The 22,740-nt window shown below is 36.0% G+C and overlaps 1 protein-coding gene and 5 pseudogenes across 1 annotated transcript; 3 read left to right on the forward strand and 3 right to left on the reverse strand.

The window, feature by feature from the left end:
* Nucleotides 1-412: 412 nt before the first annotated feature.
* On the forward strand, nt 413-3,244 carry LOC125199826 (annotated as a pseudogene).
* Nucleotides 3,245-5,296: 2,052 nt separating this feature from the next.
* LOC125199827 lies at nt 5,297-6,878 on the forward strand (annotated as a pseudogene).
* An 829-nt stretch (nt 6,879-7,707) lies between these two features.
* On the reverse strand, nt 7,708-9,344 carry LOC125199814 (annotated as a pseudogene).
* A 3,033-nt stretch (nt 9,345-12,377) lies between these two features.
* LOC125199817 lies at nt 12,378-13,999 on the forward strand (annotated as a pseudogene).
* Nucleotides 13,985-17,335, reverse strand: LOC125199815 (annotated as a pseudogene).
* A 2,858-nt stretch (nt 17,336-20,193) lies between these two features.
* On the reverse strand, nt 20,194-21,726 carry LOC125199816 (GDSL esterase/lipase EXL3-like). Its single transcript, XM_048097710.1, has 5 exons — nt 21,450-21,726; nt 21,221-21,351; nt 20,915-21,148; nt 20,484-20,733; nt 20,194-20,416 (listed from the first exon to the last, which is right to left on the reverse strand). The coding sequence occupies exons 1-5, from the start codon at nt 21,703-21,705 to the stop codon at nt 20,229-20,231; spliced, it is 1,059 nt and encodes a 352-aa protein (XP_047953667.1). The 5' UTR covers nt 21,706-21,726; the 3' UTR covers nt 20,194-20,228.
* Between the last annotated feature and the right edge of the window lie 1,014 nt (nt 21,727-22,740).

The raw sequence follows: 22,740 nt of genomic DNA on the forward strand, positions 1-22,740 counted from the left end.
ATGATACGGGGGAAAAGAAACATAACCTCGATAAATATTTTACCATTGGATTATGTAAATAAAATCTACAAAATGTTTTAGATTTTGTAAATTAATAGGCAAATCTGTTAGGGTCCTAAATTTTGCTCAGATTGCGTAACAAATTATTGAAATAGTAGGCTGGTAAAAAGGGTTGAATAAAAAAGAAAGGAAATAAAAAATGGAAAAAGAAAAGAAAAAAAAAAAAAAATAAGAAAAGAAAGAAAGGCCCCCAAAACCCCTAATGTTCACCCCCGATCACCCCCCCTAACCGTTTTTAATTCCTCGCCCTCTTTCTTTTCCATCCCTTATATATTGACCCCCCCACACATTCACGCTTTTGGGTTTTGGGTTTTTTCCTCTAAAAATTTCCCAAATTTCTCTCGGCTCTTTGATGGTGACTGACTCCTCGCCCCCTCCATCAGACACCGACCCCATCGCCAACGGCAGGCCATCTCAGTCCCCAATCCGCCGCCGCACCCTCCCTCTCCCTGGGCTTCGGTTGTGCCGGAACCCCGGCCAAACGCACCCCCGCCGCTCTACCTCTCCGGAATCTTCGTCTGCCGCCGCCGCCTCAGCCTCCCCGGGCTTCTCCGCCGATGGAGGCTTTGTCTTCTGATAACTCGGAATCTCAGCCGGGAAAAAGGCGACAGCTTCAGGGGGCCGGTTGGAACCGGGGCCCCTAAAACAGCCGGTTACTGTTATGGGTGGGCCTTCCTGGCCGGCGCTCTCTAAACCACCCCCTCTGTTCCCGGTCGTCGTCCTCGGATGCTTCTGTCGTCTCTGACGGATCAGTCCCCTCTTCACAGGTTACTGTACGTTTTGATTTTAATTCATCTTTTTTTGGGTTTCGTTTTTAAAGTGATTTTTCCTAATTTTTTGCATTGCCATTAAATTAATCAATTCACACCTTCAGTAAAAAGGCTTTTACCTAATTTGTGCATTGGTTTTTTAATGTATATTTTTGGGGAAAAATTTTATCTGTATAAAGTTTTGAAATTTTGACTGTATGATAAAAAATGCCTTTTTTGATTAATCTGTATATCTTCTTTGGGTTTCAGTGAAATTACACAAGTTATAAAATTCTTCACAAGTTATGCTATTTGAAATTGTGTCTAATGCTCTGTAAATATGCCCTTTTTGAAATTACAACCTTTTATCTTTCAATAAATGGAATGATTATATTATTTTATGATAATTGAGGGGGGTTTTTGATTAATCTGAGATATGTTACTTTGTTCAACAGGCTCCCATAATATCAAAACCTCCTAAACGGGAACACCTCATAATAATGCTAATAATGTTCATGGTAATTCCGGAAAATAATCCAAACCCGGCTAGGCTAAGGAGGAATCGTGGTGGTGGTGGAGGTGGTGGTGGAGGTGGAAAGGGGGTAGCTTCTCAGTGAGTGGACCATCTCAGGGTCCTTTTAATCCACTACCTCTCCCAATCCCCACCCCCATTTCCTGAAGTACCATTTGGGGCTATTCCTACTGTTCTAGATAACTCTTTTAAAGGGGCCCGGCCCTTTCGGAGGAGGTTGGGCCATCTCATTCGGAAATGACCATCCTACTCAGAGGATTAACACAAGGAGGAGCAACAACTTGGCCCTCGTCCTCGGGAGATGGACAGTACCAAAACAACCATGGTGGAAGCGTGATCATGACCGCAGGGGAAATCGGTCCCCCCTCCTCCCCCTTTTTGGCTCCCCCACCCATGGGATATATGCCCCTCCACTGCCCCCTGGTGCTGCCCCCTTTATGGCACCACCACCCTGATCTTTTTTCCCGGACAAATGGGCTTTAGTGAGTCCCCCCGGGGTGGTTTTTGTTTCTTTTTTACAGTATGACTCTTTATGTTCTTTAACGTTTTTTTTTCAACTTTCAGATATGGAGCCTCCCTTTGTGTATGTTCCACCTATGCCACCCGGGAAAAATTCAGGACTATGCCCATGGGGTTCCCCCTCCGCCACCTGTGATTTTCCCTCCTGCTAATGAGAATCCATTCCAAATCCAAATCTATCTCCAAATCCATTACCCAAAAATGATAGTCAAAAAATAGACTATTACTTCAGGTTATTTTCATTTAAAACTTATATAAAGTTGAACTCACTATGCAAATGATGCTGAATCAAAGGATTTTTTCAGCGATGCTAATTTGGTGAAAAATCCCTTTTTTTTGTCTCAGATGGATGATAATGGCCGGGGGCCCATCTCTTTGGTAACTTCGGTTTCCACGAGTAAGTTTATTGGTTTTTATTCTTTGTTTTATGTATTATGTAACCTATTTTATACCTTCTCAAGTTATAACAAAGTCTATTTCTGTAGTCTTAAAACAAGAATGAAATTTGTTCACATTAATTACTCTGAAACAAAGTCTTATGATGAACTTTTCTTCAATTGGAGAATGCATATTGTATATTTTATTAATTTACCAAGACATTTTTGACCCTTTGCTGCAAAAAATATTCTTGTAAATGAAAGTTAATTTGACTGTTCAAAATGAATGTTTACTGCTTATTTTTCTGACCTTTTGCTGCAAAGCATCCTCTAAAGAGATTTCATGATATTTGAAAGAAACTCTCTGGTTATTAAATTACTCAGTATATTGAAAGTGGACAAGCTGTGGTTGTTACATCTTCCCCCTCTGAGATCACATAAATCTTTCACTAGGTTTGGTTTTCTTTTGGTTTTCAATGCAAATATCAAGGTTTTCTTTTGTTTTTAAACGCAAATATTAAGGTTTTCTTTTGGTTTTTAAAGCAAATATCAAGGTTTTCTCTATGTCTGCCTTTTCAGGTTCTGCGTTTAACAAATGATATCCCTCTCATTGTGGAATCATTGAGACATCATTTCTAGGCTTTTGGAAAATCAGGCCAGCTCTGTTCTTGACTTCTTTTGATGTTACCAAGTAATCTTTTAATCTGAAAATCCCTGACCGGGTGAAAGCAACAACAATTTTTCCTTTTTTTCACAGGGGGGACATGATTAGGAGCGTAACGATTGGAGTTTGTGGATAGGTTCAAATGGTGATCCTAGCACCAGTGGCAACATTTCAGCTCGGAAAATGCTCGCAACCTCATTAAATGAGGTCTCACTGGATATCCACAGCCCATGTAAATGGCAATCTTGATGATGCAAGAGAAGGTCGGTTGGAAATGGCTGATGGTCAGTTGCCTGAGGACTCGACCATCCAGTCTGGGTTTGGGGAATGGAGACCACGCTGATGACCATTCGAATAGCTTGTGACCTTTCATTAAGAAAGTTTTCACAGCCAAGGTTTGGTTATTTACTCCTTCATTACGCCCTATTTGTGCTTTGGTGATGGTCTTTTCCCCTTAAACACAGTAATGTCTATGCAGCACAAGGAGCGGGATGAAGGAGTTTTTGTAATTTATCAAGACACAAGAAGACTGGAGAAAAAATAGGGGTGGAGCTGACCCTAGTTTATTGCACAACATGAACAACTGATTGTTCTTTTCCTGTTGACTAATTGATTTTTGAAGCATCCGAGAGATGATATGAGGTGCACTTTCCTCATTAAAGGGCATTTCGTGAACAAAAAGCGATATTGGTTTTTTGCCCAAAATTGAGAGTGAGCTCTTCGTGGTTTTGTTGATACTTTGCAAATGACTCTTGAATGCCATTATGATTTGTGCTCTTAACTTATTTTTGAATATTCTTTCGTGGCTTCCAATTTGGGCATATCATACTTAAGTCTATATGTTTTTATCTTGATTAAATTCTGGTAATACAAACGCATGCATGAGGTAACAAGAACGGATATTGAAACTAGTACTGAAAAAGCGCACACAAGCAAATCATTTCAAGGGACCACGAAATTAATCACATTAGTTATCTCAAACTTGCGCTATATGACTGATTATCCACACATCGACCAACTTGTAAAACAAAGCTAGATACCTCTATATAATAAACTAGACCTATAGGAAGACAACACCCTTGCTCACCCTATTTACTCTTTATCACAACATGATACAAGTTCTTCTTTCTGACCAAACATGTTCCTTTTCCAACAAAGTCTCTATCTCCAAACCTTATCCTCCCATATCTCCATTTCCCCAACGTGATCATCTTTATGGAACAACAAGTGTGAACAATCTGGGGAAGAGGTTCATAATATCGTCTTCCCTGGCTCAATAGTCAAAGTAAAAATGTGTTTGGTTTATATTTACCACCCATCATTCAATTTATTTCCAAAACACTTTGGTAGGGGTGATAACTCATCTAGACATTTTTCCAAATTCCATCCCTAGATGAGTTATCACCCACTATCAACTGCCAAATATATTACCTTGTTGAAGTTTCACATGTTTCCTTACAAATTACTTGTCTCACTCTAATTGATACTCCCTCGTCCTAAATAGGACTAATTGATCTCTCCGTCAGATGAATAGGAGTCGCGTTTTTATTTAAGTACGTCCATAATAGGAGTCTCAGTTCACTTTTTTACCATAAATGGTATTCCGCCGTCCGCGAATAGGAGTTAGTTCAACTTATCTAAATGGTAATAGAGGTTCAGAACAGTAACTCATTCAGCTCACTTTCGTTTAAAAGCTAATATATCTGAGTGGGACCCTATTCGATAAGCTTTTAGCACATTTCTTGCTTTACCAAACACGTGCCACTCAGGTATGAGATTCCTAATGGCGGACAAGGGAGTACTCCATATAGAGTCTCATATTTCATTATATTCTATTCATTATATTTAAAAGTTATATACAAGTGAATACTTAATATTAATACTTTTTTATCAACTTTTCTTAACTGTTCTTGACTTTCGTCAGAAATGAGATCTTAATGAGATCGATGGAGTGTAATTTTCCCGGACATTGCACCTAAATGATTATAAATACTACTCTTTCTACTATGTGAATTGTTCTCCCTTATCGAAAAAACATTGCATAAAACCTAGTTTTGACAATGAAATTTATCAAATATAATAGGATTAAATCATTAAAGTAGTAATGAATTTAAATATTGTCACATAGTATTTTTATAATTAGTTAAAATTTCTATATTTGAAATGTTGATTTATAATCGAATGGATACTCTATTTTAATTCTATAATGAACTAGTACATATTTACCCCAATTAATAATTAAATTACAGAACTTATGCAAAATATTTATGCCTCAATACAATGATCCTAGACTAATTTTCTTGTTTTAAAAATAAAATTAATAATATTGTGGTATGTAATTTTATACTAATATATTCAAGTATTTTAGTTTTTTCATACTGCTATAATTCTGAGAAATAGACTCCTTTCTGTTTCGATTAATAAATTGGGGTTTCAAGATTTTGCCAAATATAAGTGACAGAGCCGCTGTTCTCCATCTTCCTCAGCTCGCGATTCTTAAACTCCAAGGTCTAATCTTCAGCTAATCTTTCATTTTTCTTATTGTTTTGTTGTGAATCTGATTAATTGAAATTTGATGTACGATTAAAAGGCTTCGTATTGTTTCCGACATTGACTTCTTCTTTTTTTTAATTATCTGGTAAATCAGAGGGAAAATAGTTAAAATCGAACGCAAATGGAAGTGTTTCATGTATATTGCGTTAGTTAGAAGTGCCACAAATGCTTCATGCTGCTCCTTGTGGTGGTTGAAATGCTTGATTGAGAATATATGCAGCTTAGCTGTTTGTCAAAATGTCAAATTGAATTGTATCATATATATAGCGTTAATTAGAAGAGCAGAAATGGTTGATTTTGTTTCATTATGATTGAAGTTTCCTCATTGTGGTTGAAATGCTTGATTAAGAATATATGCAGCTAAGCTGTTTTTAAAATGTCAAATTGAATTGTATCATATATATAACGTTAATTAGAAGAGCCAGAAATGGTTGATGTTGTTTCATTATGATTGAATTTTCCTCATTGTGGTTGAAATGGTAGATTGTGAAGATATGCAGCTAAGCTGTTTGTGAAAATGTCAAATTGATGTGTGTCATATATGATATATATAGCGTTAATTAGAGAGCCACATGTTGCTGCATTATGATTGAAGTTTCATTAACATGATTTAAATGCTTCATTGTGAAGAATAGTTGTTTGTCTATATGTCCAATGATGCCACACCACGAACCACTCACATTTTGTACAAATTTGTGACTACTATGGTTTCAGTCATGGCTGGGAAAGCAGTGAAATCTGTTGCAAAAGCTGTTGGGGAATACCAGTTCCCATGGAGAGAGAAGCTGACAAAATACAGGGATGAGCTGTCAAAGGGTGTGGGGTTACTGGGAGCTTGGTGCTTGGAAGCCTCTAGCTATCAGTGCACGCCGCCGAGCTCAGATCCGCAAAGAGGTCCTCCTTGCTGGAGGTGATTGGGAATTTGATTCAGAAAGGAAGGAGATGAAGATGAAGAGGAAAGGTCACAAGGTTGCTAGGTTGGCTGCCGAGAAGCGAGCCAATACTGCTCGACTGATGGAAGAGATGCCCAAGATGTTGGATGATTACAAGAAGAGAAGGTGGGAGAGGAAGATGAAAGCAGAAGAGGACGCTGCCAAGAAGGCGTTGACGAGTAGCTAAAAGCTCAGCCCTTTCGATTCATGGTATTAAAAGCTGGATTCCTTCTTGTGCAGTTTCACCTTGATGCTTTGTTAGTTCTTACATAAGTTGTTGGTCGACCTCCGTTGTGAACCTTTATGTTATGATGCCTTGTTGAGCTCTTACATACGTAGGTCGTGCTCTTTAGACATTTGTTTTCTCTCCGGCTTCTGCTAAAACTGAGATGCTGATGAATTGTTATGTCGTATGCCAAAGGTGTTGAACTAGTAGCTAACAGCTCCGCCCTTTCATTTCATGTTATTCAAAACTGGATTCCTTCTTGCTAAGTATCTTCTTGAATTCATGATGCTTTGTTAGTTAGTTGCATATGTTATTGATGAACATCCATTTTGAATGTTTTTGTTATGATGCTTCGATGAGCTCTTACATAAGTAGGTCGTGCTGTTTAGATATTCGTTTCCTCTTTGGCCTCTGCTAAAACTGAGATGCTGATGAATAACAGGACATCATCTGTTGTATTTTCTGCAAGGTGTTGATATGCTTTCATTTGTGATGTTTATGAAGTCGATTTTGAGGAAAGAAATAACTTTTGAACAATGCTTCTTGTGTGTGTGTGGGATGACAAATTAATTGAAATACTCTTAAAAGGAAACGAAATTCAAAACAACAAAAATGGAAAACAATAATGTAAACCACAGATTAAACAAAAGAACCTTAAGTCAAGTCTAGGAGAAACATTCCATTTGTAAGACAATTATCTTCCTAGGGCATAGAAGTGCCTCAATCAAACCCACGCCCGCTAGGCATCGATGAACTTATTTATACAATGAGCCGAGGATACACCAATAACACACCCATAAATAGGCTTGGGGGACTTGGAAGGTCTCACCATCGATACACATCAATACTCAATTGCAGTTGCAGCTAACTAAAACGCCAAAGGGCTAGTCAAATACGAAAGGCTCACAGTCTTTCACAATAATTGGCTGTTTGGTTATGCAAAACAAAATGAGTTTTTCAACTAGATTCACCCCATATTGAATTCATTGCGCAACATTTACTTATCAAAAAAAGGTAAGCACTTTTTATTTAAAACTTTTCCCTGCTGGAATGTTGTGTGCTCTTAGAAAGATCAACAAAAGAACAAAACCAAAATGCAACACGAATATTAATAATAATAATAATAACAACCATAGTAGAATAGATATTACCCAGTCACAGTTTAAGTTGGTGCCAAACATGGGGAAACCAAACTTAACAAAACATTCGATTCAAAGGTTAACAAAATAAGCCATAAACAGCAAGTAGCACTTGATTCACAAGCCAGAATGGTTTTACTTCTACTCGAAACCCCACTGGTTCTCTCTTCGGACCTCTTCTTCCTCTTCGGGAGTGAAATCATTCTTGATGTTGAGCGTCTTCCTGATCTCCTCGAGTCTTTCCCTTGATCATGTCAGCAACTGTTTGGCAAGTCAGATCCAGAAGGCTCTTGATGTTCAGGTAGTTAGCAGACTGCAAATGTTTAAAGTAGTTAAACCGACACTTTCAAAATCAAAGACATAATAAAGTGTTAATGAGGCCAGAAAACAGGATTGAACAATCATCAATAGAGACAGTAGAGTTTTCAAAAAGATCTAAAAATATTCACAAGGGTATAACTACAACAAGAGTATTGTATTCTATTGAAAGTGAAATCATCAATAGTTAGATTTACAAGGTTTATTTAACACAAGAGAACCAAAAAAACAGAAGAAAAGCTATTATCTTCACTGGTTATCATATTGTTGTTCCACTAGATTGCAGAACAAACAATGATTGGAAGAATCATGATTCAATAAACATATGAAATGATCAAAAAACAAATACAAAACTATACATATGGAATAAGCTTTCAACAACTCTGCTAAGATATGGAGCAGTCGTGGGAGAATTTCAAATTATTCAAATTTCAAAATTTGATGGGTAATCATATCAAAACCAGAGAGGAATATCAAAATTTAAATCCACAGTTAGTTGTAAACCTCAAATTCTATAGACAGACAACAAAGCAATACTATCTGACCCAAATTAGTACTGTGTGAAGACAGTAAACAAATAAAAATGTATAAAATCAGTCAACAACAACAAGTTGTGAGTTACAAAACCAATAATCACAAAGTTGAAAGCACATAACAAGTCCAATACGCAAACGCAAGTAAGTAATATAGCAATCATGACAGTAATTGGAGAATAGAAGGCAAATAAACGTGCAAACAAGTAGCATTAAACAAAGCCCTAAACCACAACGCACAAACAAATCCAGCAAATAAAACATCACAAAGAGCTATCAAAAACCCTAGACAAACACCAGAACACCGAATAACAAAAAAATGTACCAAAATCAGGTCGAACAGCGTGGCCTGGTCGACTTTGACGAATTCGGCGTCGAAAGCCTTGAGTTCGTCGTCAGAGGAGGCAACCTTGTCCTCGGCCTTGGTGGAAGCGGAGGAGGCGGCGGCGTCGACGTGCTTTTTGCAGTACTCGATGACCTTGGAGAGGATTTTGCCAGTGACGTTGGGGATCGGAATGACGTTGTCGACGCAGTCGTCCTCGATCATGTGCTTGATGGTTTGAGATTCGACGGCGACCGCCTCGTCGACCTCGAAGACCTCGCCATCGGAGCTGCGGAGGATGATCTTCTTGCCGGAGTTCTCCGACGCGGAAGCCATGGAATTCGATTTGAGAGAGGGTTTGGAAATTGGATTAGGGCTCGAAATTGGGGATGGGGGATTTTTCTGCTACAGAGATATAAATAAGGGGGAAGCCCAAATATATCGCACGCGGAAGGCGAAAAGATATTGTTTAATTATTTTTTTTAAAAGGAAAATATACCTAAAATAAAACCGTGAAAATAGTAGATTCTGGTATATCACCTCTTCTTCAATTTTAATGACAAATTATTAAATTCTACTTAAAATTCAAAATTCACGGAAGGTAAATTTTATTTATTTTCTTTTTTTTCTAATTTTTCTTTTCTTTCCTCTTGGATCTCTGCCACCATTTGCTTTGTTGTCATCGATCCTTCTAAATTGAACATTTTCGCAAACATTGAACTCACATTATTGAAACATTTTGGTGTCACATTTACCCATTGTTGCATGTTTCGATCGGAACCTTACAAAACGACCATTGTCTCCTCTTAGTCCCTGGTCGGGACCAAAACAACCCCCCTTCCTCTACATTCAAAACCTGGACTTTCAAGTAGGCCCTCTAGAATCGATCCATTAAATAATACAAAGCTAGGTCATGCGAGGCTCATGGCGATAACAAATTTTAACATAACTTTTTGTAAACCTAGGAATCTAGATCGGCTTGGGCCCAAACTGTTAGAAGCCTAGTTTAGGTTTGGGCCAACCCTTTTATCCATGAGAGGATTTGAATTTTCGATCATGATTCTATTTCAGTTTATTTAATTATCTTGATGTTAATTTATCAAAAAACACATATAAAATTTATTTTATATGGGATTATGCAAGTGATTATTTTCCTTTTCAGAAACAAGGTGTATTAAGAAATGAGAACTTTACATGTAACGACATGTTTCGAGCCAAGTTGTGAAGATATTAGGCTTGTCAATTAATTACTTATTTTTTTCATTAATTACTTCTCTATATCATCATTTCTTTCTAGTTATCCCGGCATTTGATTTTTTTGGGGGGATGCGTTGAAAATTGTTTATTTAATACTAGTACTCCATAAGGAATTGATTGGTTATAGCATATTAGCATAGGTATGACTGTTTAATTAGGTGAGACTGGAACGACTTATTTTATTTAATTGGTACGTCCGGTAAAATAAAGAATTGAATGAAATATTAATTACTTTCATATTGTATCATATTAAATCAGATAACTATATGGGCCGATTCAATTCAAATCTGAACTGAAAATTGGAAATGATGGGCCAAATTTGGCCCATGACCTGATAGCTCTCGGCCCACCTCAAAACGTCAACTCAAGATTTTGATATTTGAACTGCCATTTCTTTGTACCATGTATATAAATCTTCATAATCTGTTAACTTCAGACAAATCCTGAAAATAAAACCTACAGTGTCGAAAACTTTGAAGGTAGTTGTTGTCGTTGGTTTTGGGAAATAAATAAGTTGAAGTAAGTTATCGAAGGTCAGTCGTTGTCGAATTGCCAGCTTCGTTTGTCGACATTTGTCTTTAGAAATTGGAAATTTTTTACTTTTGTTATTGTCTCCATCTCATGCGCTATCTCTATTTTCTCAGTTCTTTTGGGCTAAGTGTGTGCAAAACAATACATATATCAAAGCCCAACCTCTTTGCTAATTTCACCAAAATCAAAATTATTACTAGTACATCTCATTTGGGCATAGCTTTTATATACTGGCCCAATTGAGGCCCAATTCTAGAGAAATGACTCAGCTCATTGCAATTGTTTATCCCAACATATTTTATTTGAGACAATGTATATTTGAAAATAATATATGAATACAGTACAGCTTAATATGACTAACAGAAAAATGGAAACATAATCTCATATCCTGTAAAGTACTTAGCAGATTTGACAACTTCCATATCATATAACTATAATAACTTTTACCCTCAATGCGAATTGGGTTTTGATCTGCGCTTCACACTCGTGATCATTCATTGGTTAAAAAAATAAAAAAAAGTTGGTGTGATACATTTGATTTGGGAATAAAGCATATGATGATGATCATGATTTATGCCGGCATGAGCACCGGATTAAAATTATCACTAACTACAATCATTAGCCCACTAACCATCCAACTAATTGATTCTGTGGTCCAACCCCTTTACTTTTACTGCCATTAGACGGCGCCATCGATTTCATAATATATTTATTAATTAAAATTCTTATCTTGATTAAAACATCCCCCACATTACCGAATAAATATAACATGTTAACATTATTTTTTCCCATTTCATTAACATTTTAGTTAAATTGATGTTCATATATTTTTTGGCCCATCAACCGTGCCATAAAATTAGTGAGGCTAAAGAAATCAAATATACTTCCTCGGTAAGGATTTTAAGATTTTAAAAATATAAAGAAAAATAGGATAAAAAAAGTTAGTGCAATTTGTCAATATTTTCAATTGCTAATATTTTTTTGGCGATTTTTTCTATTTTTAGTTAATTCTACACAAATGAGTAGAAGTAAGAGTATTTATTATTTAACTACTATATTTTTATTGATAATATTGACGTTGCAATAAAGTATTTATTAGTCGACGTAGTTTGTCCACTTCTGGCAAAATTAGTCAATATCAACCCAAGACTGGTAAAATTAATGCTATAAAAAAATAGAATAGGATAACAGTGCACAGAAATTATACTAATTTTTAGTCAAAAATGGTGGTTAACGGAGTTGACCCTCATACTCACGAGTACACGATTTCAAATCGGGTGATGTAACAAATCAAACCCAGATTGGAAGTAAGTAATGTAAAAAAATATTTTGAAGTTTGAATTATATGTAAATGTGGGTAATATGACAAATCGCGTGCCATCTAATGATGGCTCGGAAAATGAACCAATTGTGACATTGGCCCAGGAAGCCGTGATGTTACGTTCCGAAATATGAGAGTTTGTGGAAAGGGCCAGAGGTGACGTTAACCTTTAAAGAGGACCAATTGCAATTTAACATGAATTTTTGAAAATGAGTTTTCATATTTAGAGTGTATTAATGAAAGATGTGTACCAACTTTAGAAGAAGAGAATCCAAAATCAAAATAGAATATCTAAAGAATTGTTAAATATAAAAGTAAACAAAAACAGGTGAAGCAAGATGAAGAACAGTAGCTCTATAAAACCAGCTACCTCTCTAAACACAACCTTAACCGTTCTGAATCTTCACCATCACCGATTCATCGCCAATGGCGAATTCCACCAGCAACCACTCTCCCGCCAAAAACATGCTCTGCACCGCGCTAGCATTCCTCGCTCCCCCCCGTCCATCTTCTTCTACCACTCCTTCCTCCGCCACTACGCCGGATCGCCCGACTCTCCGTGGGCGGCGTGGTGCTACCACCACCCCGTCCTCCTAGCCAATCTCCTCTTCTTCCTCAACATCAACGTCCTCTTCTGGGCCCTCGCCCTCCTCCAGTCAAGCAACTGGGTTCGTTCGTCCCCTCAATTTTTTCCCCCAAATCGGAAAAGCCCTAATTTGATTTGACTCAATTTAATTTTTCAGCTGATCGACCTGTACTGGACGGTGATACCGGTGCTGGCGCTTCACTACTACAGGAACCACCCGGCGGCAGAGTGGGAGGGGCGGCGATCGGGATTGGTGGTGGTGCTGACGTGGGTGTGGTTCGTGAGGATGACGCACAACTACTTACGGCGGGAGAAATGGCAGTTGGGAGAGAGAAGACTGGAGAATTAACGACATGCGGAAACAGTATGGCGCTAAATTTTGGTGGCTCTCTTTCTTCACCGTCTATGTTGCTCAGCAGGTATTATTTTTCGTTTCTTATTTTAATCAAAATTTAACTATCAACTTATTTCAACAGTTAAATCAAAATTCATGCCACTTCTAAAATTTATTCCAAAATTTGCGATGTCAGAATTAAAATTTACTATAATTTAATAGTAGTAGTATGATTTAATTGACTATATTTGAGTTATTACTACTTGCTATGAATAATGTAACGAACTATATTATGGTGTGAAGGCGTTTCTGATGGCAATAACCATGCCATTCTACGTGATCCACTCAAACCAAAAGCAACTAAGTATTTGGGACGCGGTCGGCGGCGCAATGCTTGGCGAGTCACAATCGCATATTTCGCCGACACGCAGCTTTACAACTTTATCGGTCGAAATGAGAGGCTGAAGAAGGACGGTGAGGCACTAGTGCCGGTTCTGGATGAAGGGCTATGGCGCTATTCCCGCCACCCCAACTACTTTGGAGAGCAGTTGTGGTGGTCGGGAGTCGAGCCTTTCGCCTGGAATTTGGATTATAGCTGGTGGTTTATTGGGCCGTTGGTCAATAGTGTGTGCTTGGGCATCGTCACTGTTCTTGTGGAGGAGCGAATGTCGAAACAGGACTATAGGGCTGAAGCCTACAAGGAGTATCAGGAAACGACGTCGTTTTGGGTGCCGTGGTTCAAGGCATCCTTGGTGGGGAAACAAAAAAGGAGATATGAACGTCTCTTAATTGTGTTTGGGATCGTATGAAAATGAATGTTAATATTTGCTATCGCATGAATTTGTCTTATGTTTTCAAGTTTAAGTGTTGTTCGAATTGTGAGTGAAATTGAATGTGCTATGGTACTTGTGAATCTGATGTTTGTATCTAAATTATAGTAGTAGTATAGTTCATCCTCAAATGTTTGGTAGAGCTTGATGATTTAGTTTGTGATATACCTCAACCTGGAAAAATCAGTAAATGAACTTTGGTAATCGAGAGATGAATATTTGATTGTTTTATTGTGTATGTTGAATATTTAGTGAAGCCCCTTTTATAGGGTTGTTACAGCATCTCCCTTAGTCTAGGTAGCACACACCATTATTGACAAGTGGAACATATCATCACTTGAGGCATCCTCAGATGATTCACATAAGAAATTAAGAATGAAATTGTTTCCCAATCTCATTCGAAGTACTTGACGGATTCTTGTAGGAGTTGATCAACGATAATCTTGTATGCGCTCTCAGTGGGATGGTAGCTGTCCCAAAATACGTACTTAGAGTCATCGCTGGCACATTCTACTCCATCGGTTACACAGTAAGACCACTTCTATGGCTCCTGACCCGCAGCAGCCTTTGTCACTAACCTCGAACCCTAAAACAAGCGCATGGAGATAGTGTGAATATATATGATGAGATGAACAAGTAAAAATAGGGGCTGACCGTGGTTATAAGGGTGTTGGATGAGATCAAGAAGAGGGTCATAGATATTGATGTAAACAGGCCTGGACTGAGGCAAGCGTTGGCGTATGGAAGCAAGTGCGGGTGCGAGCTTGGAATTAACCAATTGCGCAGCCTCATTTTGTTCCTCGGAACAAAACCTGCTTATGCCACCTTTAAGGGTTCTCTGAGCCGGCAAACATCCAATAGGTGGGCGCCGAAAACAGCAATTCGTCTCGCTCCAAGCCTGTATATGTCCTGCATTGGAATATTATTATATAGTATACATCATCTGTGTTTATTAATTTGTACTAACATACATACCTCTATGAAGTTGCAAGCCGAGGACACCATGAGATCAGCGTATGAGTTGACGTCGTATTGGGCGCGACGGATGCCGAGTGTGAAGTAAGTGTTGGCAAGATCATCACTGCCTGCCACCACCAGGAATAAGCTGTTTTCCAGGATAAACTTGGCCTTTTCTTCCCCAACTGCTGCTTTCAGCTTTCCAATGTATTCTCTGAATTGATCCAACTGCTGAGACAGTGATATTGCTAACTGCACGAGTACATTATAGTATTCGATTATTACGACAAAAAATTCCTCAAATTTTATTACAATCATACCACTATTTGAGCAGTTTGCGGGTCGTAGCCGCATCCTCCCGAAGCAAAGCTGACTCCAGTTACAAGGTCTTCAGGCGTCAAATTGGAATCAAGATAAGCTGGTATCAGTTCTCTCACTCCCAATTCTGAGGCTGCAATGCAAATACTCCTATCAATTTTGTTACATTTATTTCAAACCTTTGCTTTTTTATTTAAATTATGTCATCCAAGTGGGAATTTTACTACTCCTCCGTCCCAAAAGATGTCACCTTTTTTTTAGACATTTTCATTTTTAGAAAAAAATTCTCTCTATAAACTAAGAAAATAAGGTGAATCGTATTAATAAACATGCGAGCCACATTACCGATAAAGTCCGGAGGGTCTTGCCGTTGCTGAATCTGCCGGTGGGACCGAAGCCGTGGAGATCTTTTCCGTAGGGCTGGAAATTGCATTTGATCAATGTTGCCACATGATTGTTGCGCCTTGATCAACGATCGAATCTCCGAACGCAAATACCGCTGGGACCGTCACGTTCGGCGGAGAACGATTCGCCCTTCACAACAACTCATCATTGCATACACAGTAATTACACCAAACAAACTCCATGAATTGGAATTCCTCCTCATCTTCACAACCTCTTCCTTTTCTTTCTCTGCCTCTAAAATTAATTCACAACATCACGTCATTCTGCATTACTTTACTATGGAATAATAATACAATTAATAGTACAAAAGTGAGTTGTAAACATATATTTATTGCTTATAAAAGGGTGAAATATTAGAATTTGATACCCTGAATTATTCGCCTTAATTGGAAGTATTCTGAACTATACATAATGCTAAAAATATCACCAGTTTGTATGATTTATTATATACAAGAATTTTCTTAGTGCTAGTAAACATGTCCCAATATTGAATTTTCTGGTTGACATAATGAAAAATAGTGCATCAATAACGTGCTAACACTTATATGCATAATAATAAAAACTCTGATGAGTCACGAACTCACGATCGATGTCTTTCCACTTTCCAAACATTAAAATAAACCTTAAAATAGGCAATATATATACACTCTCAAGAGTTCTGTTTTTTTTTTCCATCAGTCACATAATAAAAATTTTATTTTATTTTTATTATAAATAGTTGATAGACCCCATATTCCAATAATTAATATATATAAATAGGACTAATTTTACACTAATTTATTCATGCCTAATACTATTTACCTAGTTAAGTTAGATATTTAAAAATAGAAAGGAATGAATGAGTGTGTAACATTATTACTTCGTCCATAAAAATATGTGCACTTTTTATTTTCATCCGTTCCACATATTTCTATTTTTGAAAAATTATATCAATTTAATCATGTAGGTCCAACTATCCACTAATACTACTTTAACTATCACTCTCCTCATCTCTCTTACATTATTTCCTCCTATATCTTATTTTACTAATTTGTCTTAATTCTCATGCCATATCTATTGCCCATATTTTTATGGGACCGAGGAAATAATATTTAAGATTGATCAATATGTATCTAATAATGTTCAAACAATTATATTTATAGCATTGATAAGTGCAATCATTTTAATTTGTGTACTTATTTTCTTATTCTAGGTAATTTTTTATGCAATTAGAAAATCTCAAACCCAAAAATTATACTCCTTGTAGCAAAAAATTATACTCCTTTGTGTCATAGTAGTAGAGTCATTTTGCTATTTTGGTGTTATAATAGTAGACTCATTTCCTTTTTTAGTAAAAAGTCAACACATTTATTCTCAATTACTTTTCTACTATCTCTTACTTTATTATTTTTTCATCTCAATACCTTTTTTTATGTTCTAATTTATTCTTCCTTTAACTAACCCACTTAACACAATTTTTTTTAAATTAAAGTCTTGAAAAGAAACGCTTCTACTATTATGGAAGAGAAGTAGTAATTAATGGCTCAACTTATAAAACTGAGGTTCAAAAGGCTAATAAAGACAGCAAAAACAAGTGACAAAAATAAGACTAAGCCAATAACCAAGGAATGATGAGCAAATAGCCAAACAAAATCTATTAAAAAAGAATGCCTACAGAATCACCCAAACAACAAAATACCTCAAGAAATCAGACAAGAACAATAGTAGAAGAAGAAAAGCATATCTACGGATTTTACCAAGTGACATACCTGTCACTTTTTTAGTCTCCGTTAGATCTTCTATGAATAAGGTGATTGACAGTGAAAACAACTGGGGCACCAATTTTAATCCAGGAATGAAGGTGCATACAAAAGTAACAATGTGTAATCCAAGTCAATTTGATTTGAATTATTAAAAACCATTTTATCCGAATGCATTAAATAGATAATAATTTGATCCATATACCAAGGAGATCCATAACTTTCTCACATCTCAACTATACGGTGCTCTTTAAACCGAACGATTAAAACAAACTTAATTACAATTAATTCCGTCGGATATTTTAGTGATATTGGTGAGATGTCACAAGTCAATATGCATTACTATGAACATAAGATACCGGCTTATCTACTAGAAATTCGTTATTTTAGAGATACTAGCATAGGTAAAATAAATATTGCATTATTTTAGAGATACTATAGTATCAACAAAATTTGAATCACAAGATAAATCAATCCCACCTCATTCCTCAGCCTATGAATGAACTTTACTATCACCAGATTTTATATAATGAGATATTCTATATAATTTCGCTGAAAGTTGGGGTCAATTGCTAATATAAACGAAATTGGAAACATGTTTATAATACCTTGAATACTGTAATCATGAATAGTATTATTAACCAAAAATATTAATAGACAAGTCAACAAATGCCTTCACAAATTTTCGTAAATAACTCATCTTCAAGAAATAGAATAAAAATCGTTATAATTGTAGGCCTGAAAATGTGGTTATTAGGTTTTGCATTAACATGAAATGAGTCACGAGCCCGTATCAATCAACTAACTCCTAAATCCCTCTCTCTATAAGTATACACATTAATTATGTTTACTAAGTATTTATTAGAAAAAATTAGTTATTATTATAAATATTGTATAATAATTACTTCTTCCGTCCCAAAGTTTATCCAATTTTTCTATTTCTCGTCCTCCACAAAATTTGTCTCATTTCACTTTTTACCATTTTTGGTAGTGTACCCATATTAACTAACTTATTCTTATTCACATTTTATCATAAAACTAAGAGTTAAGGCCAAAATTGGTCATAAACATATGGTCATTTTACCATTTTGGTCATAAACTTTATCTTTTGAATTTTTTGGTCCGCACATAACTGTTAAAAAATTAACGGAACTATTGACGGAGGACCGAAATGATCAAATTTCCATATGTGCAAGACCAAAAATTCAAAAGATAAAGTTTATGACCAAAAAGGTAAAATGATCATATCTTTAGGACCAATTTTGGCCTTAACTTTAAAGACATTCCATAAACTTTTTCAACTCACTTTTCATTACATTTCTTAAAACTCGCATCTGAATCAATGTGGGACAATATTTAGGGGACTGAGAGGGAGTATTTTTTATATAAAATAAATTTGTATTATATGTATTCGTATAATCTCACGCCCATGTTATTGATTCACTTTTTCGACTGCTTTAAAAAAGTAATAACAAATAGTTAAAGTGGAGATAAAGTAAAGCAAAAAGTAAATAATATAATTAAGAGTCTTAACTATATTATTCTATTTCTTACTTTATTTTATCTCCATTTTAACTATTTATTATTATTTTCAAACGAGTGCGAAAAGAAGTGACTCAATAACGTGGACGAATGATGGACCCGGTGGGGTCGGGTGGGGTCGGCCGACCCCACCGGGTGTCCTCAATACCTCCGAGAACCTCACAAAATCATTCGTCGACCCAAACATCGCATCGTTCGACCCACGCTTTGGTCGCTCGTGTCCACGAAAGAGAAATGAGGAAGAGAATTTGAAGAAAAAAGATTAGGAGAGAGGTGAAATAGTCTCACCAAAGAGAAAAGCTTCATGAGAAAATTGAAAAAGAAGAAAATTGCGAAGTTCAAAAAGACGAAGAAGAAAGCGGCACACCACCGTAAATTTGTTTGAGTAAACCAAGGAATTTTTTAATACAAATTTATTTTATTTCTTTCTTTTAACTGTAAACTTAAATAGTACTACTCCAAATACTTTTAATATGTATTTGCAGTTTGTTTGATTTAATTAATGTTTTATTAATAGTCCAAGTAAATTGAAAATGTGTAAAATATTAAAAATAATTGTCATTTAGAAATGATTCAATAATTTGATTTAATTTGACTTGTAACTTTTTGTATTTACACAACAATAATATTCGTAAAATTACAAATAAAATTAAATTATTGTATGATGTGTTTTTTTTATATTTTCAAAAATATGGATACTAGCATTATTTAATTACCTGCTTAACAAAAATAATGCAATATTTTAATTTTATTAATATATATAATATTTATTTAAATATTATATTATGTATTATTAATTATTTTTCGATCCCACGAGTTCGATTTGATCCGTCTGGTGGGAGGGAGGGAGGGAGTGGGTCATTTTGATCTGTCGCGCTTATTATTCGTGTACCAAAAGATATCTTAGGCTAGTTTAATAGTTTTATATACTTTTTAGAACAAAATAGATATTTTTAATTATATGTTTATACCACTTTTGTTCATTCTATTTGATATTACTATACTTTTCATTTGGGACGTCCATTATGCTTGATACATTTCTGAAATGTGAGATTATTAGTATATGTCTTTATTTTATTTTTTTTCCTATGTTACTATCTACTACGATTAGAATAGGATATACAATAAATTTGAAAGTTGCTCTGTTTCATTTGAGATATTATATTGTACTGCTAGAAAAGATCTCATTTCATAATCGCCTGCAGGTTGAAGTTTTGAAGAGGATTTTAGAACAATAAATCTTTCGTAATAGTGGATGAATTATGGCATTACACTGTCCTCAAATGTTTGGTAGAGCTTGAGATCATTCATATAAAAAATGCTTGTTCAATTTGTTGCAAATTAATCATAACATTTAATTGATTGAAGTAGAACATATGAGTTGAGGCAGATGATTTACATAAGAAAGAAAACATGTTAAAAAAAGCCCTCTGTTTTTAAAAATTGGTCCCAATAAATAAAATTGTTTTAGGCAGTTGGAGGCCTCATTCTAAGGCGTTGATGTATTTGTGTAGGATTAGATCAACGAGAACCCGGTATGCTCTCTCAGTGGGATGGTAGCTGTCCCAAAAAACGTACTTAGAGTCATCGCTGCACGTTCTGCTCAATTTGTTACACAGTATGACCACTCTATGTTTCCTGTCCCAGCAGCCTTTGTCACTAACCTCGAACCTGAGAAAGACAAATAGTAAGGTATGTATGTGCATATGTGTTGGAAAGAAATGATCGAATGTGGCTAACCGTGGTTTGAGGGTGTTGGATGAGATCAAGAAGAGGGTCGTAGATGTTGACGTAAACAATCTTGGACTGAGGCGCTTGGCGAGGAAGCGAGTGCGGGGAGAGCTTTCGTTTAAACCTTTTGGGGAGCCTGATTTTCTTCCTCGGAACACATCCTCGTATGCCGCCTGCAAGGGTTCTCTGAGCCGGCAAACATCCTATTGGTGGGGGGCCGAAAACAGCGATTCGTCTCGCTCCAAGCTTGTATAGTTCCTATGTTTTATTGGTAAATCAAAACTCATGATTCAAGAAGGATGTTTTTCAGTGTTTTAGTAGGCCCAATATCCTGTTATAACTATGATCTGTTTCTTTTAAATTGCAGTGGAATATTATAGCTGGCTTAACAACTTGTATATGATTATGTGTGTTTATTTGTCAACATCTTTTCTACTACCTGAATGAAGTTGGAAGCCGAGGACACCATGAGATCGGTGTATGAATTGACGTCGTATTGCCGGCGACGGATGCCGATGGTGAAGTAAGTGTTGGCAAGATCATCACTGCCTGCCACCACCAGGTATAAGCTGTTGGCCAAGATAAACTTGGCCTTTTCTTCCCCAACTGCTGCTTTCAGCTTTCCAATGTATTCTTTGAAATGATTCAACTGATCAGACAGAGGTATTGCTGACTGCACGTTTTTCACAAACATTAGGACAAAACTGTACGTATATACGGTTGCATCACATATGGAAACTCGTACCACTATTTGAGCAGTTTGCGGGTCGAAGCCGCATCCTCCCGAAGCAAAGCTGACTCCAGTTGGAAGGTCTTGAGGCTTCAAATTGGGATCAAGATAAGCTGGTATCAGTTCTTTCACTCCCAGTTCTGAGGCTGCAATGCAGAAATCAATTTTTGTTACAATCAGATGGTTTGATTGAGTTCAAAGTGTGTCATTAGATATCACAGTTTTGCTATGTTGTTAAACATACCGATGAAGTCCGGAGGAGTCTTGCCGTTGCTAAATCTGCCGGTGGGAACGGCGTTGTTGAGATCTCTTCCGTAGGGCGGGAAATTGCATTTGACAAGTGTTGCCATATGATTGTTCATGCCTTGATCAACGATCGAATCTCCAAACGCAAATACTGCCGGAACCGTTACGTTTGGCGGGAGATCCACACGCCCTTCACAAAAACTCATCATTACATACACAATTACACCAAACCCACTCCATGAATTCCTCCTCATCTTCACAACCTTTTTCCTTTTCTTTCTCTTTTTTCCGCCCCCCAAAATGCATCTATATATATACTCACGTCCCTCTAATTAATTCCGAACATGACTTTTTTTACTATGGAATAATACATTAATTAATACAAAAGTAACTTGTAAACATATTTGTTGTACGCCTTTAATTGCTCTAAACTCTAAACTCCATGAGCCTTTTTTTTTTATTTATTTTTTCCCTTTTGCTTTTTATGCTTCCAACACAGAATTTTGTGTTTGTATTTTAAATTACCTTAATTTGTTTATTTGTTATTAATAGGGGTATTTAATTAGACATAACATATTATTATGTAAATTTTCTTTTTTCTTATAGTATTAGTAACATATACGTGTCTGTATTTTTTAAAAATTTGTGGAAAGTAATAAAGTATTTGTTGTATATGTATACGTGTGTTTTTATTTCCACTTGCCCCAATTAGGTGTACAAAATTTAAATTTTATGTGACAATTTCTTAAGGATAGCCATGCATAATACTTTGATCTCTTTCACGAGAAATAATATTTTTTTTTTATATTTTTTTATATAACAATTATTATTATAATTACTTTTTTGACTCATTTACATGCAATTAGTCAAATGTTCTCCAAAATTTTAACAGACTGCTTAGATAAATCAAATGAAATATTAGCCTTAATTTGTAGATAAAAAAAACAAATAATATTCAATATTTAGGCGTAATCTAAAAAAATCCAAGATTTTTAAATTTTGATACGGTTCGAAAACCAATTAAGATTTGATTAATTAGTCTGAAAATCCACATTTCATCATTAAGTCGTTGTTAGGGTAGGGCCAAAAAAATTACTAGTAATAATTAAACGTAGTTTGGTGATCTGCCTCCATTCAGCTACAGACCACTAAATTTATTAATTGCAGAAAGTTTGAGATACTAGTATTTTTTATTGATGAAACTAAACAATATTCATTTTTGTGGATTTTTTTATAAAAAAAGTTTGAAATACTATTACAATTTGATACCCCAAAGGGATAAGGAATAC

The sequence above is a fragment of the Salvia hispanica genome, unplaced genomic scaffold (assembly GCF_023119035.1).
Source record: "Salvia hispanica cultivar TCC Black 2014 unplaced genomic scaffold, UniMelb_Shisp_WGS_1.0 HiC_scaffold_699, whole genome shotgun sequence".
In the NCBI taxonomy this organism is placed as follows: Eukaryota; Viridiplantae; Streptophyta; class Magnoliopsida; order Lamiales; family Lamiaceae; genus Salvia; species Salvia hispanica.